Source organism: Erithacus rubecula (assembly GCF_903797595.1).
Source record: "Erithacus rubecula genome assembly, chromosome: 5".
In the NCBI taxonomy this organism is placed as follows: Eukaryota; Metazoa; Chordata; class Aves; order Passeriformes; family Muscicapidae; genus Erithacus; species Erithacus rubecula.
The window spans coordinates 6,532,084-6,560,081 of NC_136687.1; the positions used below are offsets into that span (position 1 = coordinate 6,532,084).

At 44.1% G+C, this 27,998-nt stretch overlaps 1 protein-coding gene across 6 annotated transcripts in view; it reads left to right on the forward strand.

The window, feature by feature from the left end:
* FGFR3 (fibroblast growth factor receptor 3) overlaps positions 1–27,998 on the forward strand; it is a 50,980-nt gene that overhangs the window by 706 nt on the left and 22,276 nt on the right. For all 6 annotated transcript variants that reach the window (XM_079307411.1, XM_079307412.1, XM_079307413.1 and 3 more), the window contains exons 3-4: positions 19,145–19,408; positions 23,710–23,763. In XM_079307411.1, the coding sequence (XP_079163537.1) occupies positions 19,145–19,408; positions 23,710–23,763 (318 nt within the window). The remainder of the gene's footprint in view (positions 1–19,144; positions 19,409–23,709; positions 23,764–27,998) is intronic.

Sequence of the window (27,998 nt, forward strand, 5' to 3'; positions counted from 1 at the left end):
TGGATGGATGGATGGATGGAGACCGCGGGAGTTCCGAACGCGAAGCCGGGGCTGTTCCGCCTCGCCGTGGTTCGGGGTAGTCTCGGAGGCTCTCAGGAGGGACAAAGTGCTTTAAAGAGGATCCCTGTCTGCCAGGAGCCCTCTCCCATCGAGGCGGTGCATGGGGCAGTGGGTAACAGCTGGAAGATGCTTGCGTGCGTGTGTAGCGGCGCATCTTCGGCACACATCGGAAATGCTCTGACTGCGTGTGTTCTGGTGGGAAAAGTGAGGAAAGGTCGTTTATATCCGCATGCTGGGAGCAAAAGTGGAGTTGCCTCAGCTCCGGGTAGGCACAAGCTGTGCTGCAGCTGAATAAGCGGCTGTGTAAGGGAACTGCGTTTTGTGGGAGCCGGTGCCGATCTCCCCTGGAGAGGCAGCACTGCAGTTGCAAGTGAAAAAAAAGTTAGCACGTCGGACAAAAGCTGGGTTTTTCTTTTTTTTCCTTCTTCTTTCCAAGTAATATACGGCGGGTTTGAAACATCGTGTCTCTCTGATCCGCCTCAGCTGCTACCTGAGTCCCTGTTTATTTTTCAAAGCTCTTTAATGGAAGGGAACCCCCTCGCAGCCCCCCGTCCTCCGGTTTGCATGTACCCGGCAGAAAGTTTCCATTGTTCAGGAAAGGGTTTGAAGCCTGTTTGCCAAAAAAGTGACAGGGGAATAAATGGACTTCGTGGAGGCTGGGGGGTGAGGGGCATTACTTTCATACCCCTTTTGGTTAAAGCTATAAATCACACCGGGGGTTGGGTTTGTTTTCAAGAAAGTCCTAATAAAACACCAGATTCTTAGTGTAACTCGTTTGGCTCATTTTTCACAGCCAAAAGAATTGATTTATGGGGCAGCATCGCAGGGAGTTGGTCGGAGCAGATGAGGTCGGTGTGCGGAGGGCAGCGGGCAGCCTGTGCTGGCCGCAGGGTGCGAGTGACAGGCGCGGAGTGTCCCCAGTTCTCTCTGGCTTGGCCTGAAGCGCATATTGGTGCTGTCACTTAGGCACAGCCGATCCCATGGGGGCGAGGAGCAATCTCGGTGGCTGCCTCAGTTGTCCCTGGGCTTTCACCGTCACCTTCGGTCCATAGCTGGGGTTGATAGTGTGTTAAAGTGGTGCTAAACCGCTCCCGTTCTCCAAGATGCTTTTGCAGGTTAAAGCTTTAGGACGCTTTTGCAATTGTAACATACTTGTGGCTTACTTGGAGGTCATACGGAGGGAAACATCCCTCTGTTGATGACTGCGAAGTGAGTAATGGGTTGGGATTTCCAGGGGCTCCCGTGGAAATCCTCGGAACAGGCTCTTACCTTTGGGTCAGCTTTCCCCAGAGCAGAGGTGGCACTGTCACCTCCCTGGAAGAGGAACTCCTCCCTGGACCAGGAGGGCTCCCGCCAACCCCAACACCTAGCAATGTCTTCAAGAGTTGCCCCGTCATTGGGAGGTGTCAAAAGCTCCGGTGGACACGGATTGTGAGGGGATAGAGAGAATTTCAGTCCCACCATCTCCCACGTGCGTGGGGAAGCTGCAGCCAGCGCTGCTTCCCCAGCTCCGTGCCAAAGCCACCGAGGGGACACCCGCTGCCTGTCCGACCTGGGGGGGAAAGGTTGTGCAAAAGAAACTGTAAAGAATATAAACCTTCAGAGCCGAGTAAAAACACATTTTGCTTTTTCAGTCTTTTTGAATTGAATGGGAAAAAGCAAATTCTTTCTCCTAGTCAAATGGGCCATGGGGTATTGGCTCATTACTGAGGTTTGTTGTTCGCTGGGCTTTGCATTTACAGTCTAAGGCCTTATTTTCCATAAAGGGGCTTGGAAGGATTTTTCCCCAGTGATCTAATTCTCCACACGGGGCTGTGAAGGCTATAACAGCTACTGCTTTGTGCCTATACTCAGCTACATAAAACACACATTGAAGGGAGGCATTCTCGAGGTATGTGTATGTTTGCTAATATGAATACTGGCTATTAGTGGAGGTGGAGGGGGTGCAGGTTTTAACATCTCCGCAGGGAGGTGTTCGGCTGTTGGCAGGAAGGAGGCAGATGGCGGGGCTGTTGCTGAATAGAAGCTAAACTAAAAACACCAGGGGCCTCATCTGGGCTGAGTTTCTCTTCTCTCCCGTTCTCGGGACTGCTGCAGGAAGAACAATGTCAAATTTCCCCCTCCTTCTTTTTTTTTTTTTTCTTTTTTTATGAATGAAAGTAAGAGAGGCGAGGCAGGATTGAATGTGTATGTCATTCAGGGGCTATGACAGAGATGATTAGGGAGGTCAGTGAACTCCTTTGCAGCCTTGAGCATGCGGTCACTCTATTCAGCAGCCACAGAATAGACATCAATATAAAAAAGCCCGTCCAATTTGCATTAGTATTCAGATAAAGATATTACTTCGTACGATTTGTGAATGTCAAGTAATGCTGGCTGTTTTCTTAGAGAGCAGCACAACTGAAACAGCAGCATTTAACTTTTAAGAAATTCTGATAACCATCCTGTCTCCTGGAGCTGGCTTGTGTGTGTGTGTCTGCACACAGTATATGTGAAAAAGGCAATTTCTGGGCTCTTTGGGGTTTGTGTTGCACTAGTTAGCTGCTGAGGCTGTCTGAGTGCATTGAAAGAGTTGTATAGAGAGCTGCTAATGTTTGATCAGGTTTGTGCTGGAAGGGGAGGGGAGAGCTCTCCCAGTCTGTCAGGAGCAAGAACCAAAGTTTCCATGTGCAATGAGTGGAATTGTCACCCAGGGTTAATACTACACAGGCAGGTTTTTTTTTTTTTGCCAGAAGAACAGGACAAGGACCATTTTGGGATTTTGCTTCAGTTTAATGGGAGGGCATCTACCAAATGCTGTGACTCCTTTGTGTGGAAGGAAGGGGTGATGTGCTGGTTGCGTTTTTCATGCAGCTGATGGCAACTGGGCTCTTGCAGCCTTCCAGCATGAGCTCAGCAAGGGCTCCAAGGTGTAGGGTATGCTGATCTGTGCCACTGCTCTGTCTGTCTCAGCGTTTCAAAGTTCATCCTGAAATTATAGGGGTATTGGAGTGGGTGCCAAATGGCACTGGCTGTTCCTGGAGCTGGCCTTGGGGTTTCTGCGTTCAAACTCTCTGCAAAGAGTCTCTCACATGTTGGTGGTGCAGATTTCTTCGTGCCCTACACCAGAAATGTTTTAGATTCAGCTGTGAGGGATAGTTTTGAGATTAAAAGTTGATCCATTTGTTCTTATGAACAGCAGCAGCTAAAGAGCTAATTAAGTCTTTAATATTGAGACTAACATATTTTATGACATGCAATAAAATAAGAGGACACAAGTAAATGATGATGAAACATTGCTGCTTTAAAAAAAAAAATCTATTTCTTACCTAGCAAACAGTGAAATAGCCTGTTCCTGTGCAGAGATGGACTCAATGCATTCAACAGTAGCTGTATAACATGATGTCTGCTACACATACTGACAAGGGTCAGTCCAATTAAATCTGAGGATTTTTTCTTTTAATTAAGACTTTATTAGCAACCACTGAGTAGGAAACGTGATGAAAGTAGATCTGAAAATTGTGTAGCAAAGTGTTGATCTGCTAATTAAATCATGCAATTAAAGTAAGCCACTCTGATTGGTATGTTAACTTTTACAACTCCTTTAAAAAAATCGTCAGTGCTGTTTGGGAAGGTGAACCTGTCCCAAAGCCTGATGGAACACAGGTTTTGAAATTAGGTGATCACTAAAGAAGTCTTGATTTATGGCTTTCCCACTCGATCCAGACCATTTCCTTACAGTGGGACCCAGTCTGCTGGTTGCACAAAGCTGAAATTCTTCAAAAAGCTGGAACAGGGTTCCCCCCACTTCTGTAAAGCTGAGAAACAAATTTTTTCCTTTTAAAATATGGTCAATAATAGTGAACTTTGATATCCACCTAAATGTTTAGAAAGCTGTTCTTTCTGAATACATATTGTGTGCATCTGCTATTTACTTAGGGATCCTAAAGGGTAGGGAATCAGCCTGCTTTCTGAGCAATTAATAAAATTTTCAGTTTATAAAAACGTTGAATCAAAGTGTTTCTGGCAGTGATCTCTCATTGGCATGCAGAGCTGTGACTGCAGGCATTTGCTGCACCTTAATTTTACCTAAGGTTAGGGCATGGCCTGCTGGTGGCTTTTTCTGACTGGTCATTGAAGTGTGCAGGATTCAGAGCAGGAGCCTGAGCATAAGCCATTAGGTTTCATGGAGAAGTGTCTGTGTTGTCATCATGGTTTAACTTGTAGCAATTTTTGTTATATATAAGGTAGACCCATCAGGCTTATAAAAAAATTCAGATGATACTGAAATATAATAATTATTATAATATAATATATATGACTTTCTGTTTATACTGAAAACAGAGTCAAAATTCCCTCCCTGGTTTTTCCCAGCTCAGCTGAACCTGATACACAGATAAAAAATGAATCTGGCTATTTTTCTTATGTTTCCCTGTTTGAGTAGATTTCTGTCTTGTCCCTCAAGGGCTACATGCTTGTAACTTTTCATGTGTCCTGGGAGTTTGTCTGACTCTGCATACCTGTTTCTTCCTTTCTTCCTGACTCTTAAAAAAAACACTCCAACCTTGAAATTGCCTGCTGACTCCAAGCCATTCAACAGAGTGGTTTGATGTAGCTGTTTCAGTGTTTGCCATTTCATCTCTTTTAATAGTGATTAGTGATAAACTTGATTCTACATGCACCAGACTGTATGCCAGAGAGGATGGTGCCTGGTAAAAGTTTGCCTTACACTGGGATTTTTTTCAGTAAATGGGATTCTGGTTCAGCACAGTCACTCATGGTATGTGGCAGCAGGCAGCCCAGACTGTAGGAAGAGTAAATCTGAAAGCACCTCTCTGCAAGTGCTGGGCTGGAACCATGTCTCAAGATGCACACAAAGCCAAAAGAACCTTAAAGTAGCTTGTTACAGCCTGATTTTTTTTTTTTAAAGTCTTCTACATAGCTTATTGGCTTAGCAGTTCCCCCACTTTTGGCTGTTTATCTGGTGGTCCTGTTAAGAAAACTCTTTTTCTCTGCAGTAAAGATGACTCCCCCAGTGTCCCCTTGCTCAGAGCTCAGGTTGCCAAGTGTCATAGATGTGATTTAAAGCTCTGTATGTGTGAAGAAGGGCTTTCATTCCTGCAGTGAATGCTTATTCCTGGTGTACTTACCCCTAAAGTATCTGTTCCTTGGCTTGAATGACCAGGAAGTTTCTGCAGTATCAAAAGCAAACAAGAACTGAGAGATATGGGCTGAGTAAAACCTTTAGTAAACTTACTAGTTAAAATGTGAAAGGTAATCAGATGTAAACCTGCCCTATTATTCTGATAGGCTATCAGGGCTTTTGCATTCAGGTGGATAGGAACTAGCCAGGAGGTAGTTAAATCAATTTTATTTTTTTTGTGCAGTGACACTCAGGTTACTCAATGTAGCAAAGCTGTTTTTGAAGAATAGCAGCACGGTCAAGTAAGAAAACATTTCTCCAGTAGCTGCTTCAGTTTCAGATGTATTAATCTAAGAAAGGGGTGGTATTTATTGCAGAGGTGGAGGTAGGTCTGGTGTGCTGGCCTTGCTTTCTCAAATCCAGAGAGCAAGACAAGATAACGAGTTGGTTAAATAAAAAGGTTATATTAAAACTTGGAAGTAGATCTCTTTATCACTCAGAGCTGTATGCAAAACAATTCCCGTGTGCTTACACGTTTAGCATCTGTGAGATTTTGGGGCTGTGCCATTTCTGCAGGTTGTGAGGGGTTAAAAGAGTTAATAACTCGAGTGAGAAGGGTTCCAAGTGTTTGGGTGAGGACAGGATGCAGCCCAGGATGGCTCTCTGCTCCAGGCACTGCTGCTCAGGCTGCTGAGAGCCCAGGGCTCTTCCCTGGAGCATCACAGCCCCAGGACCCCAGTGCTGCTTGCACCAGCTCTGCAGGGCTGTACTCTGACCTATTGAACCACCTGCAAATGCCATGCTGACACTTGGCAGCATGTTGCTTTGGATTTTTTTCCCCTCATTTCCTTCTCACCCAAGGAGCCAAGCCATCAGTTAAGTTTCTTGAGTATTAGGCTTTTAGGGAAGGGCAGTAACAGGCAATGATAGTGCACCATGGTGTGCCAGAAACCTCCAGAGATGGCCTCCCAATTTTTTCATAACTGATGAAAGTGTTAGTGAGTTTGTCTGTTTTGCCCTGGAAAGTGAAGTGTTTTATAACTATGCCTGGATTTCACTGAGCTACCTTGTGCTGTTCACAAGGAATCTCACTAAATTATTTCAGCTGACTTAGTTAAATCAGTAAAGCTTTGGAGACCAATCCTGGGTTATAAGGATTGGACTGGTATCCAGAAATAATGGATTATTAAGCATTTTGGAATTGACCTGGCTGGAGTTGGGTGTAGGGGAGACAGTAAAATAGCTGGGTATTGCCTAGGGGCCAAACCTTGTGGTGATGGGGTGTGTGGGTGGGCTCTCACTGATGCCAGGAGGGAGGAGTGATGTAAAGTAATAGGCAAGAAGGGGAGGATTCACTGTCAGAGAGCTCCAAGGAGGGTGCTGGGGGTGAGAGCATCTCTGATGCTCCTCTCACAAGAGGCCCCTGGCTCTGTAAAAATGGGATGCAGGCACAGTCCTTGTAGCAGGACCGTGTCCCAGGAGCAGTCTGATCCCCTGTGGTGCCTCTGCAGAGGGGATTTGATGGGGTTTCATTGTGGTGTGTGCCAGAGGAGGTCGTGTGAAGCCCTGGAGGTGTTTCAGTTCCCCGGGGCACTGCAGGGTAACTGGCATCACCCTGCACTGACAGCTCATCCCCTCCTGCTCGCTCCCCCTGGGGAAGGTGGAATACACATCTGTCAAGGCTTTTCTTTGGAGCAAAAAGGAGCTACAGGGGATGTCTCTGGATCCAAATGATGGGGCCAGCCTTTCTCAACCTTCCGCTTTCCCTGTCAGAAAACTGAAAAGATCCCAAGAATTAGATTTTTAATTTTATTTTGATGCTTGACAGAGCTTGTAAAGATCCTTCATAGCAAATTTGGCTCCCAGTTCGGAGGGTCATTGCTTTCTTTAGGGGTTTTGCCATTCTCTGCTTCTTGTAGTCCTATAAAAATAATAATGAGGTCTTGATCTTGTGCCTATTGAATCCTAGGCAAAAAAAAAGCCCCCATTGATTTCCAAGAGAGCAGGCTGAAGCCCTTCACAGATCGTGGTGGGAGCAGCTATTTAGCATAAGCAGGGATTGTTTGGGAAGTTTTCTAATGACCCAAACATTTTAACAAGCAGAGGAAACTCTGGCGAGTAAAAGGGCTCCCAGTTTGGGGGTGGAGATCCCTGGAACTGGCTTTCAGTGACCTCCCATTCCTCCCTAACCAGCTGCAACACAGACAGACCTTCACTTCCCATCTTGCTTTCTGTAACTCCAGCTTCCCTGGGAGCCCGTGGCAGCATCACAGCCCAAGCACAAGCACCAGAGGCAGAGGTGACAGCCAGCACCCAGCCTCCCTGTGCCTCTGTTCTGGGTCCTCTGAGGAGCTGAGCTCCATGCTGGCCACTGTCCCCTCCTGCCCCATCCTCACTGCTATTTTATCAGTGCCACCAGTATCAGCCCCATGAGCTGCAAGCAGCACAATGCACCAGGAAAGTGTTAATAATAATAGTAATAATAATACTCCCCCTAGGGTGAGCCTGAGTCCTGGGACCCTGCACCACACAGGAGCCCGTGGAGAAGCTTTCCTGGCATTTCCCAGGCAGGCAGAGCACAAGAAAAAGTTATCCCATAGGATTATTCTTTTTTTTTAATTTTATTTTAAATAACCCTGCTTTCATGGGCGAGACTCAAGTACAAGCAATTGCCTCCCAGCAAAATACTTCAGCAGCTTGTGTGGAGACTGTAGGGCCTGAACAAACTGGTGATTTCATTTTTGTTAAATTTTTTTTAAATTTCTCCCTGTATAGATTCCCCCAGGAAAGCATTCTGTTTCTAGCCAGTAGCAGGATCTGTGTAAGATGAGCCAAGGTGTGCCTTGGGAGATGGGAGTATCACAGCTAAAAGTGAAGAGCAGAAACCAATTGCAGTGAGAAGGTTAAGGAGTTCTGAGTGTGCCCTGACAATTAGCATGTTCAAGTGAAGATAAATCCTCAATGAGCCTTTCTTTAATTAAAAGAATGATTGGAATTAGGCACAGTACCATCTCTTCTGATCAGTATCATGAGTATCTGTACGAAAAAAGCATTTCTGAGCAGGGAGAAAAACACCAGATTTTAATCTCCCTTTGGTAGCCAATATGTCTGCCTTTTGCAAGGGCATTTTTCTCCCTGTCTTGGAGTACCCAGGCTTGTTGACAGTAAACAACTGTCACTTGGCAGTTTATGAAAGAAGAATGTTTAAGAAAACATGTCCAGTTTAAATAGTTATGTTAATAGGCTGGGGATTCATGCAGAAGTGAGGGGATCTGGTAAATGGAGGTACATAAATTAGCTGGGATTTAGAACTATAGAATCATGGAATTGTTTGGATTGGACTGGACATTAAATATCACCTTGTCCCAGTATTCACTGTATAAAAAAGAGCAGAATACAGTTGGGGAGAAAAATTAAAAATACTTTTCATTTTTACAGTCAGTGTGTTATGCATGAATTCACAGCTTTCTGTGAAAGCATAATTTTTTTTTTGCCAAAGAAAATTCCAAAAGCCTCTCTTGTCCAGCTGCAGGGCTGGTAGCCCAGTGCTCCCACTGAGTGGCCCAAATGCTGCTCCCAGCTCCACAGGCAGCATTTGGACCTTGCAGCTGCCCTGCTGCATCCTCAGCCTTTGCCTCACAGGGGTGATGGCAAGAGGAGGCTGCAAGAAAACTTTGCCTCCTGATTTCTAAGTTGATTGATTACAGAAAGGAAGGGGTGGGGTGGGGAGTGGAGGGAAAGTAAGAAACAGCAGATGGTGTCCTCTCTGCATCCCTGCCCAGAGTTGCTACAAATCCATCACCCAACCTTCCTTCTTTTGAGTTACTGGTGGATGTAGTGAGAGGTGAGCAAAGTGTTTGTTCCAGCTCAGCCCAAAGTCATCAGTGTCAAAATAGAATCAGTGGGGGCCTGGTGTCAGGCACTTGAAATCTGTAATCAAGCATAAAAAATGTTTCAGGCTTTCCTGGCTCCTGGTTCATCCAGCTTGGGGTGACACCAGCATTAGCCTTGAAGATACTGGGTAAAACCATTCTCCTGCACTCCTGGGATATAATATAAATACAGTAAGTACTGTGGAATTTAAATGTGTTACAGATATTTTTCCTTCATCCTGGAGTATCTCAGAGGTGCATCTTGATAGCAGCTCTTGCTCCAGTTAGGGCAGAGAGCTGGAGGAGGAATTTGGAACCCCTAGAGTTTTGACAGAAGAGTCACACTCAATTTTCTTCTGCCCAGGTTCAGTTAGTATTGCCATTATTTGAACTAGGAGGCAAAGGAAACCCAAACATGAAGCCTCCTACTACAGAAATGCTGGGCTCAGTTTTAATCATTATATCTTCCACCTGGCAGAAAGAAGTGGCTGTTTTCTTTCTCCTTTGGCTTGCCTGCTGTACTGACCATCTTTGACATCATAACAGCATCCATCTGATTCTTAGAGGCTCATTTGCACAGGGAAGAATTTATAAGTGTTTAAGGAAAGGAAAGGGGAAAGGAAAGGCTGAGAAAATCAGAGTCAGAAGGATGGGGAGTGTATCCCAAAGTGCCTGTGGAAGGTCCCTGGTTCGTGCAGGTAGGACCAGTCACAGCCTCTTGCAGGAAGCTGGAAATGGCCCTCTGCAGGGGGTCTGCATTTCCTTACAGCAGGAAGGAAAATATCCTAAAAATATCTTTGCATAGAGGTATCTACCCTGCTTCTGGAGTTTCTGGATGCTAACGTGGTGCAGGTTGCAGATGATTATTTGGGAACACTAAAACTGCTTGAAGGCAGTGGGAATCGAGACACGCATGACTTCCTTGAACTCTCTCTTAATTTGTAAAGGGGAGTCCAAACCCTGCTGTAATAGATAGGGTTACAGGAGACCATTAAAAGGTCCCTCCTGGTGAACCTGATGCCCTGCTGCTGCTGGTGGAAATGATAAACCTCTGCATTCAGGTTGGATGGTATGTGATGTCCTATGTGTATGCTGAATGCATGGAAGCCAGTGAATCCTGCTAATTTAGGGGTTGTTTTCCAAGTCTGTTTTCTATAAGCCTGTAGACTCAATACAAATAAAGAACTGACCAAGTTTCCTGAGAGAAGCTGAGGACAAATCTAAGCGTGGGATTTGAATGCAGAAAGGTGAAAACACAAATGTATACAGAAACAGCAAGTCAAACAAGCTGAAAAAATATTTTAAGGCTGATTTAACAGAGCAGTGAACTCAAAGCTGTCTAATCCCTTTAGCACCCTTCTTTAAAGAGGAGAAATAAAAAAATTTTTGACATTACTTTTCTTTGCCATCTCTCCCAACTCTTTCTAATAATGCTGAAGGATAAAGACTTGAGTTTAGCACAAGGACAAAGTGTTGCAGCTTTAGGAGTGTTTTCTAAATAACAAAATCTTCATTTGTCATTTGTGACATTAAAGTGGATCAGACTCCCTGAAAGGAGATTACTGTTAAATTTCTCCAACTGGGGTACCTGGCACCTAAATCTTGCTTGAGACTCTGAAATAACAAGCTTGGTTTTGAAAGATGCTGAGCCAGGTCAGGCTCTGCATTTAAATCACTTAAGCACTCTTAAAATCTGGCTATTCATTTTGATGCATAGATATGGATTTCTGGAGTTAATCACTGACCTTTGCATTTCAAATGTTTGACCTTTGTTTTCTTTACTAAGTATGCAGACAGAGCGGCCCCCAAATTATTATTATTTTTCCCTTTTACATAGCTGAAAACAGCCAGCAGAGAAGACTTGAAGTTCTGCATCTTATTACTGAGAAATAGGGATCTTTGAAAAATAGCATTTTGTGTTATTCAGGGGAAACTTACAAAAAGGGGAATATTTCCTTATTTTCATTCACGTGAACATGATCCTTCATATATCTAAAACTCACAATCAGTTGGGAAGAAACCCACCCAAACTACCCTAAACCTTTGCCCTCTCTTAATCCCTGTACAAGAGGGTGTTTTTTTTTAAGATGTGCTTTTCTCCCCCCTGAAATAAAGGCAATTGATAGGCTCATAAACAAATACCAAACATTAAGTCCTAATCTCCATATAGAGGAGCCTGACCCTTTTTATGGAGAGAGAGGCTGGAGGGAGGAAACGGGGCCAGGAGTTTCAGGTTTAATGCTTATTAAAGTTTTAGTGGGTGGGAAAATGCAATCAATAAATTTTGTTTAATGCCTCAAAACTGGTGTTAGTTTTCACTAGCTACACCAGAGAGTAGTTTTCATTTTGAAACTAGGACACTCGTAGTTGGAATGACAATTAATGTGGAGTGAATATGGTCCCAGTTGGAAGCCGATTTTTTGAATAGCATGAGAACTCCCCCCAGCTCCCTGCCTTGGCTCCAAAGTGGGGTAGCTTCCGTTTTTAATTAGCAAACCCTGCAAAATTTAGCTCATTGTGTCTTTCTGATCCTTTGGCCCAGTGGATATCTTGGATTTCTCCATCTTGCTGTCTTGAGGCTGTTCTTTTTATTTTTTTTTCCTTCAGTTTTGGTGCGGGAAGGAAAGGGGGGCTTCAGGATACTTAGGATTAAAGTCATTGTTTGGGGGTATTTGCAGCCAGCTGCCTGCATTAAGTGAAGATTAGAGGAGTGCACATTAAAAGTGCAAGGGAAATGCAGAGGACCTGGGATTTGGGAGCTGCATAGCTGTGAACCCAAGGGGAAAGGTTGGGGCTTTATGGCAAATTTTTTCTGATGCCATGTGATCTTAAAGCCCACTTCAGAAAGCATCACAAATAGCTTCCAGGGCAAAACTGGCTTGGGAGTTGGAAAGGGAACCAGGAGCATTTGCATCCCTTGACAAGTTCCTCTGAGGAAAACCTAAACTTTTGAGCCTGGAGAACTTACATATTTCTTAAAAGTTCATCTGCAAGGACACTTAAGAGGTGGTGAATTTTGATAGAAGTGACCAAGTAGCTGAAAGCCCACCCTGGAGATCAAAACTCCACCAGTAATGAATTTCTGAAAGATTTTTAGGAAGGAAGGTATATTTAAAAAAAAAAACCAAAACAAACAGAAGAATCATTGAGTAACATTATAAGATAAATTATTTCTAAAGACAGAGCTGCTGTCCTTTCCCTCTGCTTTGTGGAGCAGTCATTTGTGCAAGCTGTGTCCTTGTGGCAAACTCTGCTAATTGCTTGGGGTGTGTCACCTATAGACCCCTGCAGGTAACCTGGTCCAGAGAAGCAGGAGGGATGCTGTGATGCACTGATGAAGAGCTCAGCTTTAGCAGACCAAGTGCTGCTCTGATGGAGTCTGGGGCAAGCTTTGCCCAATCCACTGGGAAACCTCATTCTGTGCCTCAGTTTACACAGCTGCTGCCACTGGCTTTGAAAGGGCTCGTGGTAGTTGCTTGCTTGCTGCAATGATGAGGGTTTTTTGGACTTCCTCGGGCATGTAGAGCAGAAATGTAAAACATCAGCTGCTTTGTGGTGGGATCTGTCTGTCACCATCAAGCTGGGATGCCCCTGCTGTGCTGAGCAAAAGCTGAGGCCAAGTTGGCCACTGCTCTTCAGAGGCAGCAGACACCAAAAGGATGACAGCAGAGTCTCTTGTGCTCCCCCAAGGATCAGCCCAGTGGTGTCCCATCCCTCTGAGCACAGTGCTGTGGGTTTGGCCGCCGTGCTTGGGTGAGGTGTCAGTGTGCCCTGTGGGCCAGCAGCTGCCAGGGTGTGCTGCTCATCCTGCCAGGCTGGGCTGATGTCACCCCCAGGCTGTGAGAGCTGCTGCAGCTCATTGCTGCCCTCCCTGGGGAAAGCACAGGGATTTGGGGGAGCAGGAGCTGGGGGCTCTCATGGCCAGGGGAGCTCAGCCTGCCCCTGCTGCCCCCCACACTGCCTCTGCCTTTGGGGACCATTGATGGAGACGTTTCACATCAGTTCTTTAAAAATGGAAAAAATGCTCAATGCAGAACTGGGCTAACCAGGTGTTACAAGTGGGGTTCACTTCTCTGTTCTGAATGGGGAACCAAAGTGTTTGGTTGTACAGTCTAGATTTTAAGCAAAAATTCCCCATCACTGCTTGTTTCTTTAAACCAGCCATTTCCAGCTGAAGGCTGTCCCTGGGACTAGTTCTGGGCTCTCAGCAGCATCCTTGTGCCTCTTGGAGGGGTTTGCATTCCCATCTTTTTAGGTGTTGCCAGGAGAGGCCCCTTTGGTTTGTTCTCTGGTGGTTTGTTTTTTTTTTTTTTTTTTGTACCCCTCAGGACTTCCAAGCATCAGAGGGAAATCCTCCTGGCCAAAGTATTTTTGTAACTGTTTTAGCTTTGTGACAATTTATTTCTTTAAACTCTCTGTGCCTGAATTGGGTGATCTAAGAAAATAGTCCATTAAAAGGAGGATACTGTAGAGTCCTGATGAATCCTGTTTTCTACTTGGCCGATGGAACAGAAAGCTAATTGCCAGTAGTAAATCCATTCAAAGGAGAGCTGGAGGGAGGGAGAAAAGCTAATATTCCTCCTTGAATGCCATTTAATCTCTGAAACCTTTCATGCAGATGTAAATTAGGATTTGCACAACAGAGTCAACAGTTGCTCTGTAGATAAGGCAGATTTGCAACATCTGCTTTTTCCATTTTGGAAGCTCTTCCAAAGTCGCTGTTGGGGATAGCCAAGCTAAACAGTAGAGATTTTTTTTTATTCCTTTCCATAATCTCTTGTTTATAAAGAAAGCTGCATATGACAGAACTAAACCTGCTTATTGTTCTGCTAATTCTCTAGGAAAAAGATTTGCTTTTCTCCTAAAACAGATCTAAGAAAACCCCCACGGGGTGGTAACAGTGCAGTTACTCGTTAATGTCTATGAAAGAAATGTCTGGTAACAATTGCATAGGCCAATGCAATGAAAATACAGTATAAACAGTCTACTTTGCATGATTATTATTATTATTAGAATTATTAAAATTGTTTTAAGCTTTTCCAGGAGAACTGCTTTCTCCCAAGCAAACACTTGCAATGTAGGAAAGATAAAGCAGTACCTTTGAGTGATCTGGTCTAGGAGAAGGTGTCCTTGCTCATGGCAGGGGTGCTGGGATGAGATATTTAAGATCCCTTCCAACAAAAACCATTCTGTGGTTCTATGATGCTGTGAAATGGAGGCAAACCATTTTCAGATATGATTATCTAAAGACATATTTTTATACCAGAGTTTAAAGATACAGATTTCTACTTTTGCAATATTTTATTTCTGGGTGTGAGCCCCAGCAAAACACCACTTTGGAAGGTGATAGTGCTTCAGCAAAGCATCCTGTGCTGCTGTGATTGCCAGAGTAAGCCCCTTCTCCCCAGGATGGCTGCAGCCTGACACTGGGAAATGTGGTGCAAGAGGGGTCTTGACCTCAGAAGGGGAGGGGAGGTGGGGAAGAGAGAAAACACAATGTTTTATATAATCCTTTTTATTTTATAAATAAAATATAATAGAAAATATACACACAAAATACTTTATATAAGTGTCACACATGTATTTGATATATTTGCTGTGTCAGGTCTGAGGGTTTTCAATATTCCTCCAGATCTGCCTCTCTGGGAGGAGGAGACAGAGGGAATAGGGATGTGGGTTCTGTGCATGGCATGGTTCCTGTGGGGAGGTGACACTGAGGTCACTTGGCACTTTTCCTGACTACTTCTTAGATTTAGATAGGTCTTAAAGGAACAATATTTGGCAAGAAAAGTGCTTTATTTCTCTTCTAAGGAGTTTGCTCTTCCCAGTGCAGAAGTCCCAAGGTGAGGTGGGGAAATGACTCCATCCCAAGAACAGCCACACATTCTTATTGTGAAAAACAACTAAATATTTTTCACTGGGTGAATAATACTCTGTTAACACAGGTTAGGACACTCATTTAAAATAAACCAGATAGTCTACATGCTCTTGGCCACCATAGCTATGTTCATCCCCCTAATGCTGGAAGTTTTCACACATCTCCAGCAATTATTCACCAGCTTGCTGGCTGGATCCATGATCCCCCTGGGAATGGGATAACAAACTCAACAGGAGAAAGCTCTGGCATGGCTGTTGCCCTGTGATCCTATAATGTATGCTGTCACGGTGGATTTGGTGCAATAAAATCCATAGAACAAGAAACTATTTCAAATTAACCTGAGCAGAGAAGTGTGTGGAGTGCTGCTGTCCCTGTGCTTGTTAACATGCCAAATGCAGCTTGTCCAGATTGAAAAGGGAAAAATATGATGCCCTTAGAATTGAGCCTTAGTCCTTCCAGCACTGGGCTGTGAAGCAATCCTGGAAAGCCTCTAGGGAATTGCCAGGGTTCAGGGTGGGGTGGTGGTACTGAAAGGTGTGTGCTGGATGTTGCCCTGCTGCAGGATGCCCACTGAAGGAAAAGGATGATGATGATGATGATGATGGGGGATGCACATATCCCACCAGAGCAGCTCCTCAGGAGACTCCTGAACGTTTTGGTGTTTGAAAAAGGAGGGTTGTGGGAAGTTATTCTGGGGGAAAAAAATCAAAGGTGAAGAGAGAGACTTTTTCTGGAGCCAGAACCCAGCACCCTGTGAGGTGGCATGGGACCCCGGGGCTCCCTCACCCCTCCCTGCCAGCCTTTGCTGCCCAAGAGCAGTCCCCAGCAGCATCTGGAAATAGTCCCTGGCACCCAGGAGGGAATAAAAAAGGCTCTAGGTTGGCTTCGATTTCTGGGGGGCCATAAGCTCCCTGGGAATATCCCACCACCCTCCATCTCCTTAGCAGGGACACCTTCCACCCTCCACCTCTTCCTCATCCTTTCATGCCTGTATAATAAATAATTTGAGAGCTGTATGCATTAAGATCAAAATAAAACATTTCCAGGCTCAGCCAGAAACAAGTATTGATGTCTAAGAGGAGCAGACAGCTGATGGAAATACCAACACACTTAAGAACTTGGAGCTGTGAACCACACAGAAAGTGAATTATTGCTGGGATGAGCCAAGCAGCTACAGAGATGAAGTGTCTTATCCTTATAAGTGAATACATACAAAAGCATTTCAGCATTGCTGGGCCAACTGCTCCTCATTGTGGAAGGTGTTTCCAGCCAGTTGCTGCCTTTTTGCTCCTCTGAACAGCTTAAAAATGGTCTCTTTCTCTGTATGAGCAGTGATGGTGCTGCAAGTGCTGATGTCCATCAGATGCATCTCTTGGTGGTTCTCAAGTCATTACTGCTTTGGTTAAACTAATAATTCATTGAAATTTAGTCTACCTTGGGAGCCCACAGCCCAGATTGCCTCTTCCTCTCAAAGAGCCTGTTAAAGCTGCAAATGTGTTAATCCCTACTCTGCTGGCAGGTGTCAAGAGTGGGCTCCTGTAACCCCTACACGAGTTAAGTCCCTGGTAATTTATACCTGTGTGTCCTGGTTTAACCCCAACTGAGAACTCAGCTCTACACTGCAGCTTGTTCACACCATCTCAGAGGGTGGAGGAGAGAACTGGAAAAGTGTAAAAACTTTTATTAAAGGCAATTTAATAAGAGAAGCAAGGGCTGTACACAGAAGCAAAGCAGAACAAGGAATAAACTCACCACTTCCCCAGGCAGGTGTTCAGCCATCCTCAGGACAGCCAGGCTCCCTCAAACAGTGACTGAGAAAGACAAATGCCACCACTCCAAACAATCCCCCTTCCTCCTTCTTCCCCCAGTTTTATTGCTGAGCATGCTGTCCTAGGGTCTGGAGTATCCCTTGGGTCAGCTGGGCTCAGCTGTCCTGGCTGTGTCCCCTCCCATGGCCTCAGAGGGAGCAGATTCATCTCTCCTTCATGTCCTGGTGTCTGGTTGAAAAGGTGTTGGGAGCACCAGGCACTGGCAGCTGGAAGGCAGGAAGGAGGTGCTGGACTCTGGCCACCCTGGGAGAGATGTGAGCTTTGGTTCCCTGCTTTGAACTCCTGCTGTTTTAAGCATGGAAATGAGATTGTCTCTGCTTTCAGATTTATTTTTGTGCTTGAAAGCTATATAAGGAATGAGAGTAAAAATTGGTTCTCCAAGGTCACAGTTGGCAAAGTGCTTAAAAGCATTTGAGTGCCCATTTTAATATTCAGTAGAGATCTCCAGTTTGGGTCCTACTTATTTTTAAGTCAAAAGTATATAAACAAAAGTTTGAAAAACAGTTAAGAGAAGTGAGATTAAGACCATTAGTAGCATTCTTCTTTTAATTCACCACTATATCTTTCCTGAGATCATGCCCAGTCAGTAGGGATAAAGTCACTAGAACCAAACTTTGCATTACAATATCTGCTGGAAACCCACTGGGGATATTGAGGGTGGAGATGCCAAAATGAAGTTGTCAGAAACAAGAGATGCTGCTTCATTCCACAGAAGAAGCTTGAGACCCCATTCCATCTGCTGAGTCTTACTTTCCTGTTCATTCCAGCATTCCCTGTATACATTTTATAAAAATTCTTTGTTGCTTTGTCATTAACCCAGGTTCATTATGGTTTTCAAAAAAAGAGTTATTTCCTGTTAAATGGCTAACCAGTACAGTTTGGCCTGTGCTTAGTCTGGGCTTGTTCCTGTTCAGTAGGTTTATAATACAAAAGCCAAAATATACAAGTCTGGATCATTTGGCAAACAGCTTTGGTGGAACTGTTTTGTGTGGTGGGGTTGTACAGTTGTGTGGGGTTTGTTTTCCTGTAGAATAAATTAGCAAGAGATTCCATCAGAGTTATACCAGAACTCAGTCTTGCAAGTGCAAAGCTGTCCACAGGACTTTTTAATTTGAAGCCAAAGTTGGTACAGTGAAAAAATCCTCATAATCTAGAAGAAGGAAGAAAAAACTTGAGCAGTTAAACTAGAATATTTCTTGACCAGAATTTTCACCAGAGATATATCCCAGTTGGGAAGAGACCATGGGTGAACACTCACATGTAGCAATGAGGGCTGGTCTGATAGCAAAGAGATTCTGCATGAAGTTCAGTATATGCTTTCCAGGAAAAATTCTATTAAAAGGGAAAAAAACCCCAACACCCTAAACCTTTGACTGCATGAACACCACAACATGAAAATTCTAGCCAAACCATAAAATATTGGAGCTGGAATTGCTGCCATGGTATGGGGAAAGGTTTTTAGTAATCCCAATGAGTGTGGGCTTTGCCTCCTGCAAGACAATACCTCCCATGACACACCACCTTTTCAGGCCTCCAAAATCCTTTCTTTCTACCCTGCAATACTATTGACTGCAGCATATTATATTTTAAATCTTTACATTTATACAAGAATAAAAACGTGTGTGACAAGAGGAGAAAAGCAATACATTTTTCTCCTATAGCCTGCTCCAGCTCTTTCACCTCAAGGCAGAAGAGCAGCCTGAGGCCAGTGCTACATCCTCAGGCATCTGGAGCTGCTGTGTATTTCACAGTGTGTGGGTATTTCACAGTGAAATCATAATGTATGAATATCTTTGGTTCTGCACTTTTGTTGCACGCAGAATAACTTCAGCAGGAACCTAGTGATGGTTTCATTTATTTTAGCTATTCCAGCCTGTTCTCCTGTCCAACCTTCCACCTGTTTTCTTCAGCCTACAGGCATTGCCTTTTGGTCACTCAGAGTCACATAAGAAATTTGGTTTATCCCTGGTTCTGTTTCTTGTGTCCTGTCCTTGCTGGGTCTCATAGGGTTTGTGCACAGACTCCGGAATAAACAAAAGGAGGTCCAGAGGCTGAGCTTGCCAGCACACACTTATTTCTGCCAGATCACCCCTCACCTCAGCACTGGGTGTTGCAATGACTCTTCTAGAGGTCTGTGCTGTTTCTTGTGATGCACCTGGTGGGGTGGATGTGTTTTGGTTGCTACAGGGCCAAAGCCACCCTGGTAGAGCAGCTGCAGACCTGACTGGCAGGCAAGGGGAAGATCTGGGCATGTGGAAGCATCAATGGAGCAAATACAAGATATATTTCTTTTTTAAACACCCTTTCTTACAAGACATGTTTCTTTTTTAAATGCCCTTTCTGTCTCTGACCCTTCTCTTATTTATTCTTTCTCCCTCTGCAGAGTACTTGAGGAGCGAGACCGCCTTTCTGGAAGAGTTGGTGTTTGGAAATGGAGATACCATTGAACTTTCCTGTAACACCCAGGGCTCTTCTGTCTCTGTTTTCTGGTTTAAAGATGGTATTGGAATTGCACCTACCAACAGAACTCATATTGGACAAAAACTGTTGAAGATAATCAATGTGTCATATGATGACTCGGGGCTGTACAGTTGCAAGCCAAGGCATTCCAACGAGGTCCTGGGAAACTTTACAGTCAGAGTTACAGGTATGTGCAGAAATACAGCTATTTCACTGATTTTCTGGTTTTTTTTCTTCTTTTTTTAAATTTTTGCCCTTCCACATGTTCAGCACAGCCAGTGGTTTGTGGTGCTTGTCTATCCTTGGAGGGTCTATGCATCCCTGGTAACTCCTGAACAGTGATTAGACTGGCAAAACAAACTAATAGGAGAATGCTTGCATGTCCATACCAAATGTTGAAGCTTGATTTTTAATACTGAGAGAGACTTAGAAAGGGTGCTGGCCAGATTAAACCTCAAATCCTCCTTAACACTCAAATAGATGCAATGCTACATGTGCCTTTGAGCTCTTTTGAACTGTGGCTCACGGGGGTTAAATGATGTTTTCCGTGTTATGTGACAAATCAGTGGCAAAATTGCATGTAAAAATTGCATGCTGGAAATTCCTGAAAACTGTTTCTCTGCTGTAGCTGATAAATCTCTGCCCTCCATCACAGTTATCACAAATTGCTAGGTTGTTTTGGAGGTAGCTTATCTGTAAACTGTGCATATCCAAAATATGTGCTTCATCAAAGTTACTTACTGGGATTCATACATTGCAAACAAGTGCTGTGTTAGCAAAGCACATGCTGTCATTTGCTTGGCCATGTTCTTTGTGATGAGTACCATAGAACAGAACAGCTACAAGCTGTCCAAGCCTGGATCACTCAACACAGAGTGCCAAAAAAATCTGTTGTTTCCAGACAGCTAACCACCAACACAAAGGTCATCTTCATTATTTCAGGCTGATGCATTGGTAGATGGATACTCATCACTGTGAGCAGATAAAAAACCTCCTGATCACAGGTTAAAAACTTGAATTTTCAGGTGAATTAGCCCCTTGTGGATCTCAGGGTTAGAAAACTTTCATTTTCCCTTGTACTGTTGGAGCTTTTTGAAAATCCTTGAATAGCAGGTCCTTACTCCAGAAGCTGAGTTCCCTCAAAACTAAGTCTCTGTCTGAAAATCCAACACAGAGATGTTTGTGACTGTGAATCACATCCACTCCATAAAGAGCTTTCTCGTGCAATAGAATTTTGTGTGAGAGAAAAGTCATGAGAATAAAAGCTCATTTCACCAAGCCTTTAGCACATCTGCTTTTTATTGAACCTTACTGGAGATTGCTGTGAATTCTTCAAGGTCATATCAATTAAATGGTTAAAGAAGTATTTGGCCCTTGAAAGGCTTTCTTGAGCTAGGTATGATTATTGGGGCTATCCAGTGAACTGCAGGTTGTTAGAAATGTTACTCTTTCTTTTTTTCCTAAGTGACATGAAAATGCTTTTGAGTTCAAGGGGCAGCAGGGGAGGCAAGAGAGGGCAGCTGGTTACATGCTCAAATGAAACAGCTGCCAGCCCCAAAAGTTTGTAAAGTGAGAAATTGTTTTTAATAGTGGAAGGACTGATAATCCTCTGCTTTTAAAAAGTTTAAGCCTCTGTATTTTTCCTCTTCACTAATAATAGCTAATAACAGCTTAAGAACTAGCAAGTAACCTGAACCTGCTTTCTGACAACATTATGAGTCTTTGATTCTATTAGCCCACTGTCATTACCACCAAAGTGCTGGTAATGTGGGAGCCTACTTTTTAGCTGTCAGCAGCACTTGTTTTAGACTTTGAAGCCCTGCTTTATGTGGCAATAATGGCACCTCTCATATACTCAGATATTTCTTCATAATTAGTATTGATTGCTCAGCCTGGCACTGCAGAGATGAGACTGTGATCAGAGATTTGTGATTTGTGTCCCCTATTCTTAAAGGTAATGCCAGCAGTTAGCTGAGGTATCTGGTCAGGTGTTCATGTGGATATTTGATGTTTGGGGCTGGAGTTATTCTCTGTGTTAAACTGGTTTAGAACTGTACCAACAAACTGGAATTGCTCTGATGTGTGTTCTTAAGTGCAAAACTAGGTTAGGTGTGTTTGGAATAGCTGATCCACATGTAAGTTCCATTTTGATAGATACTTCCAGGTCCTGGGGGCATATCAGGATTTTCCTACACAGAGCCATGAGATTTGAGTGCAACAAGCTGACTGCTCTGCAGTGACTCTGACTGTGCACAGGGGGATGTCAGATGCTGGAACTGGCATTAAAGGGCCAAGAACCAGGCTGATTAATAGCAGGATTTGATCTCTTTAAAATTCCTCCATTGACAGACAAGGGGATTGAGTGTTTTGCTAGTTTACAAAAACAAACATACTGTCCCCTTAAAACCTGAGCACTTGGAAGGGATCACGTAGAGGCTGCGTGCCCAAACTGATATCCAGCCCTGCTGGCAGAAGCTCCATTTCTGTAACCATTTCATGCACAAGCAGCCTTTGGATTTAGTGGCTGAGCAGCACCTTGTGATGAGCATGGACTGTGCAGGCTGGTACCAGCAAACAGAACTTTCAAAAGACCCAAGGCCACAAAACAGGTGACTGAACAAAATTAAGTTCCTTTACATTCATAATTAAAGCCCTTTTCAGCAGTGAGAGTACTCAACAACTTCTGCAAAAGACTGCTGTTTTATTAAATGATAAACAAATAGCTTAAAATTTTCAGTCACCCTTTGAAAAAGGTGATTTAGTAACCTGAATAGGTCAGTTGCTATGAATACAGGGTATTTGGCTTTAAAGTCTAAGTCTCATCTTAAAAATGAGCAAAGTCCAAATTTCCCTCAACCTTGTGAAAATGTTTTTGAATTAATTTAAAAATTAATTCTACTCCTCTGGTCATGATGGATTCATTGGAAAGCAGAAGTAAACTATAATCATGTGTTAATATATGGGTAACCAAATCTGAGAGCAGAGCTGAAAAGGTGCTGATTCCTCTGTCGATGCTGGTGGGGATTTGGCTCAGTTTCTGCCTTTGCCAGGACTTGAGCAAACCTGTTGGATCAGCCAAAACACCTAAACATCCACTTCACTTTCAGCAAGCCCCGTGGCATTTCCCTAGTTGTGCTGCCAGCAGGACCTCAGCTGTGGATTTGCAGTTAGATTCGTGTTAAAAGTCGTTCTTGAGGCTGTGCCAAGGAGAGGGTGCAGAGCAGATGAGCCCCTGCAGTCTAAGGCAGGGAGATGCTTCATGTGTTGCTTCTCTGGATGGTGAAAATGCCTGGAAGGCCCTTCCAGATTCTGCAGGGAAGACCTATTTGTTGTTACCTTTCCTTCTTTTTTATCCCCTCCCCACCTTTTTCTTTTTTCTATTTTTACCTCCACTGTGGTGGTCAGAAAACAGTGTAAAACTCAAGTGTATCTTGCAATGAAGGATGTTCTGCCTGGCTTGATCTTAAGCAGCACTTTACATTTCTGGCCACATGTTGAACACTCATAATGTTTCCTCATTTTTAGTGTTTGAGGCCAAGTTCTTTTACCACTGTCTCAGAACGTAAAAGTTGCTGGGTTGTTAGCATTTTGCCTTTATTTAAAAGAAAAATTCATGGAGATTATGTAACCAATAATTAAAGTTAAAAATTGGAATTAAAAAGAGTTAACTGTAATCAGTGATGCTAAATCTTTCAGACTCTGAACTGTTCTAAACTGAACTGTGTAAACTAAATCAAGCTTTAAGCTGCTATTTGATAATGGCATTTACATTTACAGTAATCTCTGGGTGGGGAAAGAAGGACTGAGCCTTCATTGTGGACAGCTTGGAGGAGGTGAAATGTTAGACAGCATTAAAAGAAACAGTTCAGGATGTTTTGGAGAGATACAGATGGAAAATTCCCACCTGTTTACCTGTATTGAATTACAGTTTTGAGGTGCCTCTGTGGGAGGAGTATAACTAAAGGGAACTGGTTCATGGAATACCCATCAAAACCATGGAGAGAGATTTGATTGCAAGAAGTTCAAAAGTTTTGGTCTTAGTGTTTGAACAAGGAGTTAATGGAGGGAGACGTGACTGAGGGATATTGAGTTAAAAGAAAATTGCAGGGAAAGTGAATTAGAAATGCTGACCTGTAGTTTTGAGACATGGAAAATAAAGTCTTCAGAATGACTGCTACAGGCAAGGAAAAAAAAAAAGCAGTCAGAGAGCTTGTTCTGCAAAGAGACATTTTCCAGTTTAGAATTTCTTTTGTATTTATGATGAAGAGAGCATTTCACAGTATGCAGGGGAAAGTATTTGACATTGAACCACGTTTTCAGAGCACTGGCAGACTCATGACACCTGGCCCAGCATCAGGGGATGGGCTGTGGAGCTGGGAGGGAGGGTGAGCCATGCCTTGAGTGTCCTCCCTTGCTGGAGCCTCATCCAGCAGCCTGTCCCCACATCCCATCCTCTCTCTGCTTCACTTCTCTCTTGTCTCTTTCCAGATTCCCCTTCGTCAGGTGATGATGAGGATGATGATGATGAGTCAGAAGATACAGGTAATTTGTTTTTCTGGGATACAGAGGACTGTTCTTTAAAGAAGCTTTGGCTCCCAAGCAGTGCAGCTCATCTGGGTGTTCATGTAATTGCACAGCAGCTCTCTCTTTGTGTTGAAATCAGTGACCTTAGGAAGGAAGCGTGGGGAAACTTATCTAAAAATTTAGAAACAGCTGCCAGAGTGGTATTGCTGCTGTGGAATCCTACAGCAGTGCTCTATTTTGAAGACTTAATGCTGAGAATCTGAATCGATGAGTAGTTACAAGTTCTCCTTGTGTGTAAATCTAGACAAGTCCACTTACATACCCTCTCTCTCTCTCTCTCTCTCTGTGAATAAATACATATAATTTGTTTTACTACAGTGATGTTACACCAGTTTTATACCATTTCAAACCTTGGCTGCTTTACTTCTAACTAAATCTGAATCTGAATCTGGTCCTTACCAGCATCTTGACAGGATCATAGTACATTTGTACTCAAAGGGCCAAATTTACTGATGCCATAAGTGGGAGCTTATCTTTGCTTTACTGGCTTTTTCTTTCACTCCTGTGAGGAAGAGTCCCAGGACAGTGCTTGGTGCTTTCACAGTGAATCTCTTTCAATCCCAGGACTGCTTTCTTTAAGTGCAATAGCATTAATCAGGATCTTTACAGGCTTCAGAGGTGTTAGTGTTGTGTTTTATCCTGCTCTTTATCCTTCTGCAGAGTGAGCTGCCTGTGTGTGTGTGTTTTTAATAAATAAATGTCTTGCATTTGAACTCCCAATCTGCTGTGTACATTGGCAGAAGTTCAACATGACTGGAAAATCTCTCCTGCCCATAGCATTGGACATGCAGGACTCTTTCAAACAGATCTGCTGCTGCAATAAGTTAACACTGCTGTGTGTGCAGTGTGTGGACAGTAATGGTGAGTTACAGTGCCAGGAGACCCAGCAGCAGCAGTTAGTGGTTTTCTGATAGCTTCTAATTAGGGGACAAATCCTGGCAGGTGACAGGCACCTTTGCAGAGGTGCTCAGGGCTCCTGGTTCCTGCTGAAGAATGGTGCAGACATGAGGAAGGTCTGGTTTGGTCAGGACTTTTTCCCACTGCAGTGTGGCTTCTGATGAGCACAACTGATCATTCTGTACATTTTTTAATGTGGTTTATAAAGAACTCAATCTCTTAGCAACAGGTATCACAAAACATCAGCTGGCTTATGGTACAGAAAGAAGTTTTTCTTGACTGAAAAGGAAAACACACGTTTCACCACATGTATTTATAGCCTGTTTTCTGGGTCTTCTTGACTTTAAGGCTGTCTCTGTTTTAAGACCTGAAGGTAATGGCTGGCTTTGCTTGAAGGTCTCATTATAAAAAGTTGGATTCTCTTCTGGTTTAAAAATGGTTGATTAGCTTAATGTGTCAGTGTGGTGAAACCTCCCAGTGTTTTGTGACACGAGCGTGTTTGATGGTGCTTTCTTTGATGTCAGATCCTCCCCTTAACCCTCAGAGGTCTCCTGAGTCTGGGCAGCTGTGTTGCTAGCCCTGGTACCACCACTGTCAGGACATCCCACCAGGAGCAGGGGCTGAAAGACCATCCCAGGCAGGCAGACATGGTGTAGGCAGTGCCATGTTCTGTGGGCAGCCCAAAGACCCAGGTCCTCTATTTCCTGTGCCAAAAATGTGGGGGATGTACTACTAATGGGGTATATGAGCCCCTGCTCTGGCATCAGACACAGCTGTGGTCTGTAGTTAGAGGAGGAAAGGCAATAAATGTTTTCATGCAAAAGAAAAATGCCACAGACTCATAGGATGGTTAGAGTTGGAAGAGAGCTTAAAGGTATCTAGTCAGTATAACTGATAGTGTTTCATATTTAGGGAGAGGCAATTCATCCTGGGCTGACTTTCTGAGTGTTGCCTCACTGCATATCACTGAAGAAAATCTTTTTGTCCTGGCTCCTTGTGTTTATAAATTACTTTTCTGGCTTGATTGTGTTAATCAACAGAATTTCTCATCCTCCTATAGAGGAGACTTTGGAATGCTGATTCCAATAGCATTGTGAGTTTGAAGTCAATCTTGTTAATTTTAAGGGTTGGAAATACCAAATTCCACGTGGAGTGCCCTGCTCTGTTCACTGTGTTTCCTCTCTGAAGGGCAGTGCAGGAACAGGGCATCCCTTAGCAGAAAGGAATAGGAGGAGCTCCAGCAGCTTCAGATCAGCTTGATTGTTGCAGCCTTGTCACAAACTGTGATCTGCCTTTGCAGAAAGAGCCTTTTTGATACCTCTGTTCTCTACAGCTGTTTTTCCTGGCCACGAAACAAAAACAAAACTCCCTTTTCACACACTGTGCTTCTGCCCCAGTGCTCCCTACCCCTGTTGTATCTGTTTGTTTGGAGCTCCTGCTGTGCAGCCCCAGCACCTTCAAAGAGCCCCCATAATCTCCAATTAAATCTGGCTCTGTCCTGGAGGCGTCAGCTGGGGAAATTACACAATTAGGGTTGATTCTGTCTGCCACAGAATTTGGTGGCAGCTCCTAATTGCTAAATGAGTGCTTGGCTGTATTAATTATTCCAAGTATTGCTCTCAGGTTTTTTTTAATTGGTCATTCCAGTTGGATGGGTGGCCGGTGTCTTTGAGGAACAAAACGGACCGTCAGGCTTAGTGTTTGATGATGGGAAAGGGTTGGTGATAATGTTGGGGTTTTTTTTTCACACCTGCACATGCAAAACCATTGCTGGCAATTAATTTAGAGAGAGCTAGTCTAGAAAGTTTTCCTGTCTTTCATCCTTCCTCTTTTCCCGCTCCCAAAACTCTCTGGAGCTTTGCAAGCTTTGCTTGAAAAGAAGAGTTAGCAACATTTTCAGCCCCTTAAAAAGTGGTAATGAAAGGACTCAGAGGCAGAGCAAAGCAAAAGCAGGGATGTTTTGTTCACTGCTCCTGCAAGTGAGAACAAAGGCACTGTTTTCAATGTGTAGACGCTTTCTTCCAGTTCCAGTTTGACTTGAGAGCAATGCCCTGTTTGAGTCTTGGCACAATAATCCAGGGGTGCCCAGCCCTGGCAAGCCCTGGATCTCACAGAAGAGCACCCAAACGAGGGAAAGCACTCAGGGAAGAAGTCGTGTTTAATTGCAGCAGGCAGGAGCAAATCCTGCCTTTGCTCCATATGGAGAATATCCCCAGCTGGAAACGTTCCTGGGCTCCATCTTGCTCCTCTCTGATGTCTGATAGCAAAATCTCCCTTGGCTTCAGTGACAGCATTTGCAGCCAGTGGGTTGATGGATCTCCTGTGAGATTCAAACTCATCTTTTGAGTGAAAAAATGTGATAAAATGTCACCCTGCAGCACATGCAGATGTTGTGTAAAAGGGAAGAGCCCCAAAAAGCAAAAGGAGGAACCTGGTCCTGCCCAGGTGATGTAATCACACCTCAGTGCCTAGATGATTGTCACCAACACCATAAAATGGGATTTATTGTGGGCAGATATGTTAATCAAACAACAGACAGCAGGTTATTTGGCTGCTCTCCATGGCAAAGGGGACTTTTCCATCCATGCCTGGACTTTGCCATACCTCTCCCTGTAGCCCTGTTAACCTCTTGTACATCCCCAGAAAATCAGGATGCCTTGCCAAAAGGAGGCATTTAGCCAGAAAATGGCCCAGGCTTCAGAAACCTAGGACCAGACATCTCCCAGCATGGTTTTGGAGCCTTCTCCTCTCCAGCCTTCCCAACACCACTCCAAGTGTGCTCTGCATTCCATCCCCTGCTGCTGCCTGGGGATCTGCCCAGTCTTTGCTTGGTTTCTGCCCTTCCTTCTTGCTATCACAGCATCATCCTTTTACCATCAAGACCTGTTCTTCCTTTAGCAGTTGCACTCATTCTTCTGATGTTTTTTGAATATTCTCCATTCTTGAGCAGTTCTGCTATTTGGAGTGGTAGCTGGCTGCATTTTAGCTCACTTTATCATGTAGTATTTCAGGCCACCTGAATGTGCTGTGTGTTCACAGCAAAGTTTGTGGCTGGGATTTTCCCAGGACTATGGGAATTGCAGAGATTCCTCCTTTTGCTGTTGTTTGTGCCAGCCATGCTCCTGCTGGATCTGGTGCCATCCTGGCAGGAAAAGGGCCTTGGGCAGTTTCATTATTTGAGAAACGAGGCGTACACAGGATGGGTGAGCACAGATCCCTCTGATACGTGGGGCTGACTCTGATAGGCATCACACTGTTGTGCAAGGCAGGCTGAGGGCAGATGGAAACCCTCAGTG